General features: G+C 49.8%; 1 protein-coding gene and 1 long non-coding RNA gene across 2 annotated transcripts; one reads left to right on the top strand and one right to left on the bottom strand.

Annotated features, from left to right (window-relative positions):
- The first annotated feature begins 1151 nt into the window (after positions 1–1151).
- On the top strand, positions 1152–14315 carry UCMA (upper zone of growth plate and cartilage matrix associated). Its single transcript, XM_005564642.4, has 5 exons — positions 1152–1286; positions 1693–1758; positions 1860–1955; positions 5724–5822; positions 13881–14315. The coding sequence occupies exons 1-5, from the start codon at positions 1229–1231 to the stop codon at positions 13976–13978; spliced, it is 417 nt and encodes a 138-aa protein (XP_005564699.3). The 5' UTR covers positions 1152–1228; the 3' UTR covers positions 13979–14315.
- Positions 3409–6903, bottom strand: LOC135965017 (uncharacterized). Its single transcript, XR_010577836.2, has 4 exons — positions 6762–6903; positions 5619–5755; positions 4817–4956; positions 3409–3628 (listed from the first exon to the last, which is right to left on the bottom strand). It is a non-coding gene; the product is annotated as an uncharacterized lncRNA (long non-coding RNA).
- Positions 14316–14628: the final 313 nt, after the last annotated feature.

Here is a 14628-nt window from a genome sequence, read left to right as displayed (position 1 = left end):
AGGAAATGCTGTAGATATGATGTGAACGCTTGTGTGTTGGGCAAGAGAGTGACGGTTTAAAAAAAAAATTTTAACTCCTTTGACATCCCTTGGAGCTGACTGTGTTGACACAGATGAGTGGGGAAAGTGAGAGTCCCGTGAGTCAGGACCACATTTCTGAATTTTTTTCTGGTTCCTTATTTCTCTGTGAAAGACCCAGTTCTCTAGTGCTGAGCCAGAGCATCCTGGAGCATCCAGATAGTATTTCTCCTCTCGGGCCACAGAAATAGGGTCTGTCTCCATGACAATGGTGTCTAGAAGTCCCCCCATGAGATTAAGTCTGACAGGAGCTGTCCACTTAGCAAATACCAGGTCTCCATCCAGACTGAATCAGCGTCACGAGCCGTGTGTCCTGCTCCCAGCTTGACCAATGACTTCCTTGGGTCTATAGGGAAACTTGTAAACTCGCTGGCATATCACCATTGCCCCCCACGTGCCACACAAGGAGGCCATAAAACATTTGTCTCCCCCCCATCACAACTAGGATATAGAATGTGCTAGCTGAGAGGACTTGGCCTCTTGGCCTTGCTGTCTTTAAAGGGCTCTGGGACACGTGGTCCCAGGGGTTTGTGTTTGGCTTGGCAGTGAGCATCAGCTGGGAGCAGCGTATCAGGTTAGCTGTTCTCTGGTCACTGTCAGCATGACCCACACGTGTGTCGCCCTGATGGGTGTTCCAGTCATTATGGGCCCTCCTTGCCTGACATTTGGATCAAAACTCCCCCATTGATCCCCTCTTCCTCCTCGTCCCCACCCATGCTTCAACCCTGAGGACCAGGGCCCTAACGTCCCTGGAGCAGGTGCCAGGACCTCCTTGACACAGCCCTTGGTCTCTGGAACCCTGACTATTAGGATGAGCCTTCCCAGCAGCAGATCCCCAGACACAGACATTGGAAAGGCCACTCCAAGACCGTCTCAGCCAGGGCCCTAACTACAAGCTCTGCTTCTGGAGACGTTTGCCAGGTGCCAAAAACATCTCTGGTGCTCCGTCCAGGAGCAGCCAATAGAGAGGGCAGCCCGGCCCCCTCCTCCTCTCCTCCAGTGGCATCCCAGCCTCCTGCCTCTCCCTCTCTCTTCCCTCCCCCCTCCTCCCTCTCACCTGGGCTGCCTGCCTCAGAAGTGAGGACCTGGGAGGGTGCAGGACGCCTGGTCTGCCCTGTGGGTCCTGGACGGAGTCCCCACCTCTGCAAAGATGACTTGGAGACAGGCCCTCCTGCTGTCTTGCTTCTCCGCCGTGGTGCTCCTGTCTAGTGAGTACGGGAGGGTCAAGGCAGAGGGTGTTAGTTACATGGTAAGGGAGACTTGCCAGGCACAGGTAAGGCTGCTCAGGAGATGCAGGTAAAAAGGGGTATGCTTATTGTTAAGCGGTGTGTGTGTGTGTGTGGGTGTATGTGTTTGTGTGTGTGTGTGTAGAACACAATGTAATACAGAAAAAAAAAAAAAAAGTAAAGAAAGAAACAAAATAGAAAGAAAACTCAAGCTAACTTGCTTGGTGGGTTCCTGGGGAGACTGGCTCTGCAGCTGGTATGTGAGACACCACGGGCCCCCTGCCAGGGCCTGACAGGACACTTAGCCTGGAAAGCAGGATGGGGGCTCAGCTCAGGGTCCGGGCTCCCCTCTGATGCTGCAGCCTCACTCTGTGCCCTTTTCCTGCAGTGCTGAGAGAGGGAACCGGTGCACCTGTGGGCACCACACCGGCGGCGAAAGAAGAGGCGAGTGAAGGTGAGTGCAGGGGCCACCCACGGGGCAGGGCAGGTGCAGCCAGTGAAGCAGCAGCCAGGGCATCCCCATGCTGCTGGTAACAGGCCTCTCCTGGGTTTCAGATGCAAAACAGAAGATTTTCATGCAGGAATCAGATGCCTCGAATTTCCTCAAGAGGCGCGGCAAGCGGTCCCCCAAGTCCCGAGATGAGGTCAATGGTAAGGATGCTGGAGGGATCCCCCCCATCACCACCTCTGCTTGCACGTCCCGGCTCCTCCTCTCCCACAGTCAGCCAGGCGGTAGGATGCAACCAGACACCAAGGGCTCACCCCAGGTCCTTGGGTTTCAAAGGGACTGCAGCTCTGAATGAGAAATTACACCCTATTTCCTGACTGTAGGTCGTACATTGGATTGAATACTTTGTCAGGGTAAGGAGGCCCCACCTCTGCAAAGATACTTGGAGACAGGTCCTTTTGTCCCGCTTCTTGGCTATGTTAGATTACTACCTTAAATGCACCTAACAGGGATAAAATGCATTCTATTTCAGAAAGGTGTAGGGAGGGAAATCTATGTTCCGGTCTGGAGGAGCTCCACACATCAGTGTGGGCTTTGCGAGTACTGGCACAGCACACCTTCCGTGTAAAAGCAACAGCTTCACACAACGGGAAGGCACAGGACACTGGGTGCTGAGAAATGTGGGTTTGGGGACAGCTGTGCTGCTAAGTGGCCTTGGCTACTTCCTCCCTCTGGTCCTAATTTCCTTATTTACAAGCCTCTGAAAGAGCTGTGTTCAACCGGCAGAGTTTTTTTTAAGTTTTCATTTTCAGTGCACTGGGGTGAGCCTGTCTGCACAGCCTGCTGTAGGGCCTGTGGAGTCCCGGCTTCAGGGTCCTCATGCCTTTGACCTGTCAACCCCTGAGGGCATTTGAGTTTCTCCTCCTGAATCTGCTTCTTCCAAGACGCTGAGCTCAGACCCTACCGCCCAAGTCTCTGGCTTAAGTCTTTCCTCCTCGTGCCCGTGCGTGAATGAACTCTTTGTATTCAGGGCACTCAGCAAGGTGATTTGCTTGGTAAAAACAACAGGACTGTTTTCAAATGATGGGAAGAACAGAGATAGAAATGCTTGGAGATGAAATTTCTTAAAAAAAAAAAAAATTCTGATAAGCATAACAATGCTAGGAAAACCTCCAGGCCTCATACAACTTGATATTTAAAAGTTGGTCAATGTCAAGAAGCACTGAAAGGTTGGGAGGGAAGCTGGACTGTTCTTGATCAAAATTGAAAAAGCAATCTTCTGACAGACTTCCAGGAGAAATGCATGATTTTAGGCCAGGCAAATAGCTTCTGTCCTCTTTTTTTTTTTTTTTTTTCTGAGCTGGAGTCTCACTGTCACCCAGGCCGGAGTGCAATGGCAGGATCTTGGCTCACTGCAACCTCCACCTCCCAGGTTCGGGTAATACTCCTGCCTCAGCCTCCCATGTAGCTGGGATTACAGGCGCTTGCCACCATGCCTGGCTAATTTTGGTCTAGAACTCCTGACCTCAGGTGACCCACCTGCTTCGGCCTCCTAAAGTGCTGAGATTACAGGCATGAGCCACCGCGCACATCCTCTTCTGTCCCCTTAAGCCAACTCCAAACAATGAGTACACCATTTAACCTGAAGCTCCTCACCTGGGACAGAAGCTCGGTGTGTCTATTAGTCGTGGGAGGTGCAGGACAGCCTGGTGAACACCCAGATGTGTGAACGCATCTGTTGTCACCCGGTCAACTCCTGTGGATGGCAGGAGGGCAGTGCCCAGCGATCCCTCAGGTTGGATAAAGGGCAGGTGACAGACACTTCAATCAACTTGAATTTGGAACCAGGAGACAGGCATCTGACATCTCTACGCCTCTGGGATAAAGGGTGAAAAGAGAGTGTGATGAATGCATGTTCTTGAAAAGGAACGTACACAATGCACAGAATGATGCATAGTATAAAATTACTATCTTGTCCTGAGGATTAAATTGTTACTATTCATAACCTCAAAGCTCCAGTTTGTGGCACCTCTGAAAAGGCCATTTGGGAATATTATTTCCTGTCCTGAGTACACAGGGGACAGAGAATGTTTCTTTAGGAATTGGCAGTGACTTACTAAGTACCCGCTTCCTAAACCCTAAGCCCCCGCACCTCCCACCACGGCTTTCTGGCACTTGGAGCAACATCAGGACCCACAGTGGGTGGGAAGAGGGAAGCTGAGCTGGCAGTGGCGTGTGGGAGCCTGGTGTCCTAGCTCTCCCCCAACCTGCTGTGTGACCTCTGTTAGGTCATGCATGTCTCTGAGCCTGAATCTCCTCTGAGAAATGTGTGGATGCTGAGTGAGAGGTGGGGCATGGGTATGGATGGGATAACCAACCCCTCCTGACAGACTCAAGTTTCTTGCAACTAAGTAGGTAACGGCAGACATTTGGGAAGAAACATTCCAGACGTCTGGAATCTGCACTAAGCCCAGTTCACAGTTAACTTGATTTTTAATCTGAGTTAACTTAAATAATAAAAAAGTAACAGAAATAACTAGTATTTATATAATTCATTAACGTAAGCGTCTTACTTCCAAGAAGGATTTGAGATGGTTTCTGTTTGCTTATTTATTTATTTTGAGACAGAGTCTTGCTCTGTCGCCCAGGCTGGAGTGCAGTGGCACGATCTCAACCTCCACTTCCCCGGTTCAAGCAATTCTCCTGCCTCAGCCTCCCAAGTAGCTGGGATTATAGGCGCCCGCCACCACACCCGGCTAATTTTTGTATTTTTAGTAGAGACGGGGTTTCGCCATGTTGGCCAGGCTGGCCTTGAACTCCTGACCTCAAGCGATCCGCCTGCCTTGGCCTGTCAAAGTGCTGTGATTACAGGCATGAGCCACCGCGCCTGGCCTGAGATGGCTTCCAATATTATCATTTTGCAAAGACTTTTCGTTGCTTCTCCCAGCACCTCTGTAATGTGGGTTGGGGGATAGGGAACCATGACTTTCCCCTTTCTCTGCTTCCTTCATCATCCCCCAGCCTCCTCTTGCACATCAGAGTTGATGGGGCAAAAAACCAGTACCTCCGTCTCCCTCATTTGGTGTGAGGGGAATCCCACTGTGAGACTGTGAGGCGTGCTGAGGGACCGGTTCTTCTTGCCCTAGACGTGGCCTCCCTGGCTTCTTGGGTTTCTCCAGTTGAAGCTCGTGTTGGGGGAAATACCTTGAAAGGAGAGACCTTTACATCGTTTCCTCCAGACAACCGGGAATTTTTATTCCAACAGCTGTAATGCTTGGTAGAACTTGTCTTATATCTTTCTCCTTAGTAAACTATAGGTCTCTTAAGCAGAGGGAAGGATTTTATTTATTTATTTTTTGAGGCAGGGTCTCGCTCTGTTGCCTAGGGTGGAGTGCAGCAGCGCAATCATAGCTCACTGCGGCCTTGAACTCCTGGCCTCCAGCAACCCTCCTGCTTTAGCCTCCTGCTTTAGCCTCCCAAGTAGCTAAGCTCATAGGCGTGAGCCACCATACTTGGCTGGAGGGATGGAATCTTTGTTACTTGGCTTTTTAATTCCAGTGCTTAGCCTACATCCTGGCTGTGATAAGTGTTTGAAAATGTTGCATGGCTGTGAGATGAAGTTGGATTATTCCTTTACGGAATTCATTTCTCAGCATGGGATTTCTGGTTTCCTAGTGGCCTGGTATACTTGGATACACCACCAACTTTATCAGCAGAGCTAAACCATTTTACTCTTTGGGGCCTCTGTCTTCTCACCTGCAAATGAGGCAGCTGGATCTGGCAATCACCTTCAAATTTTAAAGTCTATGTCAGGAGTAAATAATTTCAGGGAAGTCTCCAACCACAATCTCCCACAAACCACTCACCCCTCAACCAGATGTGACTTCTCAGACAAGCTGTGTTTCCCTAAGTGTGTGCCCCTAAATGTCCTCATTCCTGGGGGGCAACTCTTGCTTCTTTTCCTTTCACAGCGGAAAACAGGCAGAAGCTTCGGGCCGACGAGCTGCGGAGAGAATATTACGAGGAACAAAGGAATGAATTTGAGAACTTTGTGGAGGAACAAAACGATGGTAAGAGCTCTTCAGTCAGTGTCTTCAGGGAGGTGGAGCTTTGGGGAGAAATCACATGGTTTGTTTTCTCTTCTTCTACCTAACTTTTTGTGTGTGTGTTTGTGTGTGTGTGTGTTTTTGAGACGGAGTCTTGTTCTATTGCCCAGATTGGAATGCAGTGGTGCGATCTCAGCTCACTGCAACCTCCACCTCCCAAGTTCAAGCGATTCTCCTGCCTCAGCCTCCAGAGTAGCTGGGATTACAGACGCCCCCAGCTAATTTTTGTATATTTAGTAAAGACACGGTTTCTCCATGTTGGCCAGGCTGGTATTGAACTTTTCATTGGAGGAGGGAGGAAAGGGAAGGTCTACTTTCAATTCATATCCACGAGAGCCTTGAAAAAAAGGGAGGGCCAGGCGCAGTGGCTCGTGCCTGTTATCCCAGCACTTTGGGAGACCGAGGCGGGTGGATCACCTGAGGTCAGGAGTTTGAGACCAGCCTGGCCAACATGGCGAAACCCCATCTCTACTAAAAATACAAAAATTAGCTGGGCGTGGTGGCGCGCACCTGTAATCCCAGCTACTCCACAGACTGAGGCAGGAGAATCACTTGAAATCGGGGGCAGAGGTTGCAGTGAGCCAAGATTGCACCACTTCACTCCAGCCTGGGCAACAAGAACGAAACTCCATCTCAAAAAAAAAAAAAAAAAAAAAGAAGGGAGAAAAATGGCTACACAGAACTTGAGAAGGTGTGGAAGGGGACAGAATACCCTTATTCCCATTGGCCTGGGGACTGTGGGGATGGGGCAACTGTTTGCTGACTGCGTGGATATAAAACTCCTTTCCCTCCCTCCTCCTACTTGGGCATCACCGAGCCGGTCTGTGTTCTCCGTCTAAGCACGAGAACTTAGGCTTAAGTTCCTTGGTAGGATCATATTGGGCAGATTCCAAACTCACTCACAGGTGCCTTATATCCACGTCAATGTCCTGGCTCCAGGTCCTTCTCCATCCTGGAAAATCAAGACCTTCATTGACCTATTCAATGTACTCAGCCTCTTTACTTCCTGGCAGAGCAAACCAGGAAAACTGAACTCAGAAAACACCTTGCCTTCTACCCTCTCACCCCCACCCCCAGCATCAACATCTACAGCCCATCTTCAGCCTCCAACTCATCCAAAAACATCAGATCCCCTGAAAATTTCTGTATGGTTTTCTTGTGGCTTTATGCTTCTCCTATTTGTATCCTCTTCACTAAGCCTTGGTCTTTTGTTTACTAGCAAAAAATAAAGAGTAGGAAAGGCCCAGGGAGGCCAAGAGTTTTCGGGGGCTGAGGCGGGCGGATCACTAGGTCAGGAGTTTGAGACTACCCTGGCCAACATGGTGAAACCCCGTCTCTACTAAAAATACAAAAAAATTAGCCAGGCGTGGTGGTGCACACCTGTAGTCTGAGCTACTCGGGAGGCTGAGGCAGGCGAATTGCTTGAAACTTGGAGGCGGAGGTTGCAGTAAGCCGAGATCACACCACGGCACTCCAGCCTGGGCAACAGAGCCAGACTCTGTCTCAAAGAAAAAAAGGCCCAGAGAGACCAGTATCTTTGGCCAGGCAATCTGCACACTTCATTCCTGCCCTCAACCCCTCAGTAGACAGGGTTCCTCTCTGCTCTCAGAAAGTGCTGGCTGCACCAGGGCTCCGTGGAGGATGGTGCAGCTGGGGACACGGGTAGAGGATGCCCTGCCTTTGAGCCACAGCCTCCCACAGGGTGGAATTTAATTTTGTTGTCTATGAAGTACCCTCAAGGGTCACCCACACCAAACATCCTTAAGACCATTTAATGGGGATCAGACCAGTATACTAGAGAATATGTGTATGTGTGTGTATTTCTTTTCCTTTTTTTTTTTTTTTTTGGGGGGGGGCACGGAGTCTTGTTCTGTCGCCCAGGCTGGAGTACAGTGGCATGATCTCAGCTCACCACAAACTTCACTTCCGAGTTCAAGAGATTCTCCTGTCTCAGCCTCCCGAGTAGCTGGGATTACAGGTGTGCACCATTACGCCCAGCTAATTTTTTGTATTTTGGGTAGAGACAGGGATTTACCATGTTGGCCAGGCTGGTCACGAACTCCTGACCTCAAGTAATCTGCCCATGTCAGTCTCCCAAATTGCTGGGACTATAGGCGTGGGCCACTGCACCTAGCCCTGTTTATTTATTTATTTATTTATTTGTTTATTTGGTCTTTCTCCAAATTTCACGATTGTGATACTCCTGAGGAAAATCACCTGGTACTTCCTGGGTGCACGTGAACTTGGCCGTGAGGCCCCAGTTTAGGTCGCCTTTGTTGGAGAGAGTCAGCTCTTTCAGTTCTCCTGGCCGTTGGCTCTGATGGACTGGGGAGGCAGCACCCTCGGAAGGCATCTCCTAGTGAAAAGGAAATCACCCCAGGTCAAGTGCTACAGGCTGTGCCCATTGCCCTGCAGGTGGCACCTGGCTGAGCCTTGCAAACAGGTGTTGGGCTTGGATCCTGGCAAATCAAACTTCCTTAGGAACGTACTGGGAAAACTTCAGGCTGTGACAGCTTGGAAGCACACGCTTCTGCTAGAGATGTGTTTATCTTGGTGGGCAGCTGGGGGAGAAGCATTTAAAAGTTGAGAATGTGGCCTTCAAAATTCCTTCAGTGTGATTTGGACTCATACTATTAAAATAGTATTCTATTTTGAGCAGTTTTAAATGTTTTAGGTCCAAAACTCTAGCATGGAGATGGAAAAACATTCACTGTTTTCCCTTTCGTGATGAATTCGGGATGCAGGGTTGGGCGCCTGCAGGTCCTCTTACAGGAGGGGGAGACAGGAGGCCCTAGGTCTTGCCCACACCGATGGAGAAAACACAGGCCTTTGGGGAATGCAGTTCCAGAAGCTGTTGTCCTGGAGCCCTTGCTCTGCCGGGCACTGTAAGGGGCCACCTAATCCTCACAATCTGCCTCTGAGACAGGTCTTATAATTTCCAGCTCATGGTTTCAAAAACTGAGGCTCAGGCTGGGCACCGTGGCTCACACCTGTAATCCCAGCACTTTGGGAGGCTAAAGTGGGAGCATCACTTGAAGCCAGGAGTTCAAGACCAGCTTGGGCAACTAAGCGAGGCCCTGTCTCCACAAAAGAAAAAAAAAATTCAATTAAAAAACATAAGCTGGGCATGGCAGCATGTGCCTGTAGGCCCAGCTACTCTGGAGGCTGAGGCAGGAGGATGGCTTTAACCCAGGAGTTCGAGACCAGCCTGAGCAACATAGAGAGACACCATCTTACCAAAAATGAGAAAATTAGCTGGGCTGCTGGCATCTGCCTGTAGTCCCAGCTACTTGGGTGGTTGAGAGAGGATCGCTTGATCCTGGGGAGTTCAAGGCTAGAGTAACTATGATCATGCCATTGCACTCCAGCCTGGGCAACACAGCAAGACCCTGTCTCAAAAACAAACAAACAAACAAACAAACAAAAAACTCACATCAAAAATAAAAAACTGAGGCTTAGAAAGGATACGTGAATACCCAAGGAGACGTAGGCAGTAGATAGCCCTAGCATTAGAACCCCAAGGCTTATTTGCCAGCAAAGCTCCTGTTCTTGTAAATCAAGGATGAGCAAATGCACAGAGGTCTTGGAGAGCTTCTTTGATCCACGAATTGGCCCCTGGATGGAGTGAGTGAGAAAAATAAAGCAGACTAGCCCGCAGGGGGTCTCCCCAGAGCTCCATCAAGGCAGGGGTCACAAGGTGGAGCAGGGCTGGCCTCCTGAGGATGAGTTTTGGAAAAGGTGGAAATCATATCAATCTTCTTTCCTCTCCCTTGCCTTTGGCTCACAATGTTGCACAGGGTCTTGCTTGCCTGAAACCATCCCTGGGGCTCAAGGTGTCTGACTTCTAAGCCCTCCCCTGAGGCCCCTGGCATACCTGTCAGTCAGGACCCTGGTTTCAGCTAGCTGTCTTATCTAACCAAGTTACCTACTCTTTTTTTTTCTTTTTCTTTTTCTTTTTGACGGAATCTCGCTCTGTCGCCCAGGGTGGAGTGCAGTGGTGCGGTCTCAGCTCACTGCAACCTCCACCTCCCAGGTTCAAGTGATTCTCCTGACTCAGCCTCCTGAGTAGCTGGGATTACAGGCCACCACGCCCTGCTAATTTTTGTATTTTTAGTAGAGACGGGGTTTCACCATGTTGGCCAGGCTGATCTTGAACTCCCGACTTGAGGTGATCCGCCCGCCTTGGCCTCCCACAGTGCTGAGATTATAGGCGTGAGCCCCTGAGCCCGCTCCCGAGTCACCTAAGGGTTACTGATAGCAGTTGGATATTCGACATCTCCCCAAAGTACTTAACTTCATAAAAGGAGGCCCACCAGGTACCACGTCTCAAGCCTGTAGTCCCAGGACTTTGGGAGGCCAAGGTGTTTAGCCCTGGCAACATAACGAGACCCTGTCTCTGTTAAAAATTAGCCGGGCATGGTGGTGCATGCGTGTAGTCCCAGCAACTTGGGAGGCTGAGGCTGAAGAATCACTGGAACCCAGGAGGCTGCCGTGAGCTATGATTGCACCACTGCACCTCTGCTTGGGCAATAGAATGAGAACTTGTCTCAGAAACAAAAACAACAACAAAAGGGATGCTGAATCAACTTCCACGTCAAAACCGCACTCTCAGGGTTGGCAAAGAGTAGCTGGTCTACTGGGCTTGAGAAATGTCCGAAAGAGCTGAAGATGAACACACAAAGCTCTGGCCTGGGCCTGGCTCTGTGAGCTCCAGGCTGCCCCTGGGCTATCAAGTACCTAATGGGATTTTCAGCACCAAGGGGAGCACCAGCTCTGTGCCCACATAGGAAGGAAACACTCCTGGCAGCTGTGGTGCCTCAACATGCCCTGGTCACTGGGCCCTGCACCCAACTGGGCCAAGGTGAGACTAGGCCTGAGCACGCGGCTCTCACGGGTGCTAAGGACCAAAGCAACATTCTCATTCCTCATACCCTGACGCCACCAGGCGGTCCTGTTGGTCATTGCCACAGAGGATGCCAGTTTCACTTTCTATAGTACCAAAATCAGGTTCCTGGGCTTCTTGGCGAGGTCCACGTTTGAGGAAACAGAGGTGAGAAAGACATCTTGGTTCTTTAATTCTTGACATCATCTTCTGTTAGGACTTCCCATCCTTCCAACATCTTTGACAAATGCATTTTAAAAATGGGGTAAAACACACATAACATAAAAACTTGCCATTTAAACTCTTTCTCTTTCTTTCTTTCCTTTCTTTCTTTCTTTCTTTCTTTTCTTTTCTCTTTCTTTTCTTTCTTTCTTCTTTCTTTCCTTCCTTTCTTCTTTCTCTTTCTCTCTCTCTCTCTCTTTTCTTTCCTCTCTCTTTCTTTCCCTTCCTTCCTTCCTCCCTCTTTCTCTCCCTCCCTTCCTTCCTTTCTTTTTTAGATGGGTTTTGCTCTTCTGCCCAGGTTGGACTGCAGTGGCATGATCATAGCTCACTGCAGCCCCAACCTCCTGGGCTCAAGTGATCCTCTCACATTAGCCTTGGCCTCCCAAGTAGCTGGGACTATAGGCATGCGCCATCACACCTGGCTAATTTTTTTTTATTTTTTTGTAGAGACAATGTCTTGCTACACTGCTCAGGCTGGTCTCAAACTCCTGGCTTCAAGCGGTCCTACCAGCTTGGCCTCCCAAAGTGCTGGGATTACAGGTGTGAGCCACCACGCTGAGCATAAACTATTTTTAAGCATACGATTCAGCAGCATTTAGTACATTCACCGTGCAACAATCACTGCTATTTCCAAACCTTTGCATGGCCTCAAACAGAAACTCTGCATCCATTAAGCAATAACTTGCCATTCCTCCCTCCCGGCAGCCTCTGGTAACCTCTCTCTCTCTCTCTCTCTCTCTCTTTTTTTCCTGTTTCTGTAAATTTGCCCAATCTAGGCCAGGTGCAGTGGCTTATGCCTGTAATCCCAGCACTTTAGGAGGCCAACGCAGGTAGATCACTTGAGGTCAGGAGTTCGAGACCAGCCTGGCCATCAGGGTGAAACCCCGGCTCTACTAAAAATACAAAAATTAGCCGGGCATGGTGGCATGTGTCTGTAATCCCAGCTACTCAAGGTGGAGGCAGGAGAATCGCTTGGAACCTAGGAGGCAGAGGTTGCAGTGAGCCGAGATCCTGCCACTGCACTCCAGCCTGGGCGACAGAGCTAGAGTCAAAACAAAAACAAAAACAAAAACTTGCCCATTCTAGACATGTCATCTAAGTGGAATCACAATATTCATCTGTTTGCATCTGGGCTTATTTCACTTAACTGAATTTTTTTTTTTTTTTTGAGACAGAGTCTCACTCTGTCGCCCAGGCTGGAGTGCAGTGGCCAGATCTCGGCTCACTGCAAGCTCCGCCTCCCGGGTTCACGCCCTTCTCCTGCTTCAGCCTCCAGAGTAGCTGGGACTACAGGCACCCACCACCACCCCCGGCTAGTTTTTTGTATTTTTTTAGTAGAGACGGGGTTTCACCGTGTTAGCCAGGATGGTCTCGATCTCCTGACCTCGTGATCCGCCCGTCTCGGCCTGCCAAAGTGCTGGGATTACAGGCTTGAGCCACCGCGCCCGGCCAACAGAATATTTTTAAGGTTTGTCCATGTTGTAGCATGTGCCAGAACTTCATTCCTTTTTCTGGTGAAATTTTACACACATTTTGTTTATTCATTTCTTTGTTGATGGACACGGGTTGTTTCGATCTCTTGGCTATTGCGAGTAGTGCTGCTGCGAACATTCACGTGCAAGCATCCGTTTGTGCCCCTGTTTTCAATTCTTTTGGGCATATTCTTTTTTCTTTCTTTTCTTTCTTTTCCTTCCTTCCTTCCTTCCTTCCTTCCTTCCTTCCTTCCTTCCTTCCTTCCTTCCTCCCTCCTTCCTTCCTTCCTTACTCCTTCACTTCCTTCCTTCCTTCCTTCTTCACTTCCCTCCTTCCTTCCTTCCTTCCTTCCTTCCATCCTTCCTTCCCTCTTCTCTTCCCTTCCCTTCCTTCTTTTTCTTTCTTTTTCTTTTTTTGAAACAGGATTTCACTCTGTCACCCAGGTTGGAGTGCAGTGGCATGATCTCAGCTCACTGCATCCTCCACCTCCCAGGTTCAAGTGATTCTCATACTTCAGCCTCCCGAGTAGCTGGGATTACAGGTGTGTGTCACCACACCTGGCTAATTTTTGTGTTTTTTAGTAGAGACGGGGTTTCACCATGTTGGCCAGGTTAGTCTCGAATTCCCGACCTCAGCTTATCCGCCAGCCTCGGCCTTGCAAAGTGCTGGGGTTACAGGCATGAGCCACCCCACCCAACCACTCCCAGCATTTTGGGAGGCTGAGGCAGGAGGGTTGCTTGAGACTAGGAGTTGGAGACCAGCCTGGACAACACAGTGAAATTCCATCTCTACAAAAAAATTAAAAAATTAGCCAGGCGTGGTGGCACAGGAGGCTGAAGTGGGAGGATCGCCTGAGCCCTGGGAGGTTGAGGCCGTGGTGAGTCATGATCATGCCACTGCACTCCAGCCTGGGTGACAGACTGAGACGCTGTCTCAAAACAAAACAAAACAAAACAAGAAAGAAAGAAAGAAAAAGAAAATTAATTCAGAACAGTGTGGAGGAAAAACCTCCAAGTCAACAATGATTTCCTTCATGTTTTCAAGGCATGTTTTGTAGTCCCTTATTTTTCTTACATGCCCTTCCAATAGTCCATTCCTGCTACTGTGCTGTTACTTTTTCATCCTGTGTCTTGGTTGTTACATCTTTGAAACAGGGTTGCATAAGCCTCTGCTCTCCTACACTGGCTGTGCAGGCAGAAGAGCCTGAGATGCCCAGCCCTGGTCTCCACCTGCCTGTGACCTTCGCCCATCTGGGCCTGACCTATATACGGGGCCTGCCAGCTCACATGCTCTGGATGCCCACCAGCCCTGGCCTTCTCTCACCAGGCTCACTAGCACTCTCAGTGCAGGTCACCACAGGGCAGGGGTTTGGCTGATGGCTGCTGGGCTCAGTGGCAGGTCAGAGTCCCCCTGTCCTAACAGATGGCTTTGTCTTTCCGCCCCAGAGCAGGAAGAGAGGAGCCGGGAGGCTGTGGAGCAGTGGCGCCAGTGGCACTATGACGGCTTGTACCCATCCTATCTCTACAATCGCCACCACATCTGATCCCGTCGTGAAGCCAGCCAAGAAGATGAAGCTTGTAGCACACATTGGCATCCCCATGTTCCAGCAATCTTTCCCATGCAAACTGGCCCTTCAGAGGGTCTCGGCCTGGGGTCTGCAATGGCCAGCAGCCCTGGAAGACACATGCCTTTCCTTCCAGTGTATGAAAGTGCCCTGACTTTCACCTCTTTGCAGACCGTCTTCTGAGGTGAGCAACTGCCTGCAGGGCCTCCTAGCACCAAACCTACAGTGGCTTCCCCTGGCTTCGTTCCCAAGCAAAAGACTCACAGTCAAGAATTACATATTTGCTTATGGCTTACAAATAAAAACGCTGAATCAACCTTGTGTATTATCTTCTCAAATCTCCAGCCGAGGGGTGTCATGCTCTCTCTCCTGAGCGATGATGAGATTCTCGCTGAACTGGGTGTTTGAAAGCTTGAACTTGAGGAGCATTGCTCACTCTTCTCAGTATGTCTCGTATGCCACTCAATATGCTAGAGTTGACTCACCCAGTCCTCCATCAGTGTGATCGATTTCTGGACATGAAATGCTGGGTTATAATTTTTTTTTTTTTTTTGAGACAGGGTCTCACTCTGTCACCCAGGCTGCAGTGCAGTGGCAAGATCATGGCTCACTGCGGCCCCGACCTTCCA

The sequence above is a fragment of the Macaca fascicularis genome, chromosome 9 (assembly GCF_037993035.2).
Source record: "Macaca fascicularis isolate 582-1 chromosome 9, T2T-MFA8v1.1".
NCBI classification, from domain to species: domain Eukaryota; kingdom Metazoa; phylum Chordata; class Mammalia; order Primates; family Cercopithecidae; genus Macaca; species Macaca fascicularis.
Note: the sequence above shows the minus strand (reverse complement) of the source record. Positions and strands in the feature narration are given on the sequence as shown.

Coding starts and splice junctions, on each gene's coding strand:
- UCMA (XM_005564642.4), top strand. CDS start 1,229: ATGACTTGGAGACAGGCCCTCCTGCTGTCTTGCTTCTCCGCCGTGGTG. Junction 1,287..1,692: donor CGCCGTGGTGCTCCTGTCTA/GTGAGTACGGGA, acceptor CTTTTCCTGCAG/TGCTGAGAGAGGGAACCGGT. Junction 1,956..5,723: donor GTCCCGAGATGAGGTCAATG/GTAAGGATGCTG, acceptor TTCCTTTCACAG/CGGAAAACAGGCAGAAGCTT.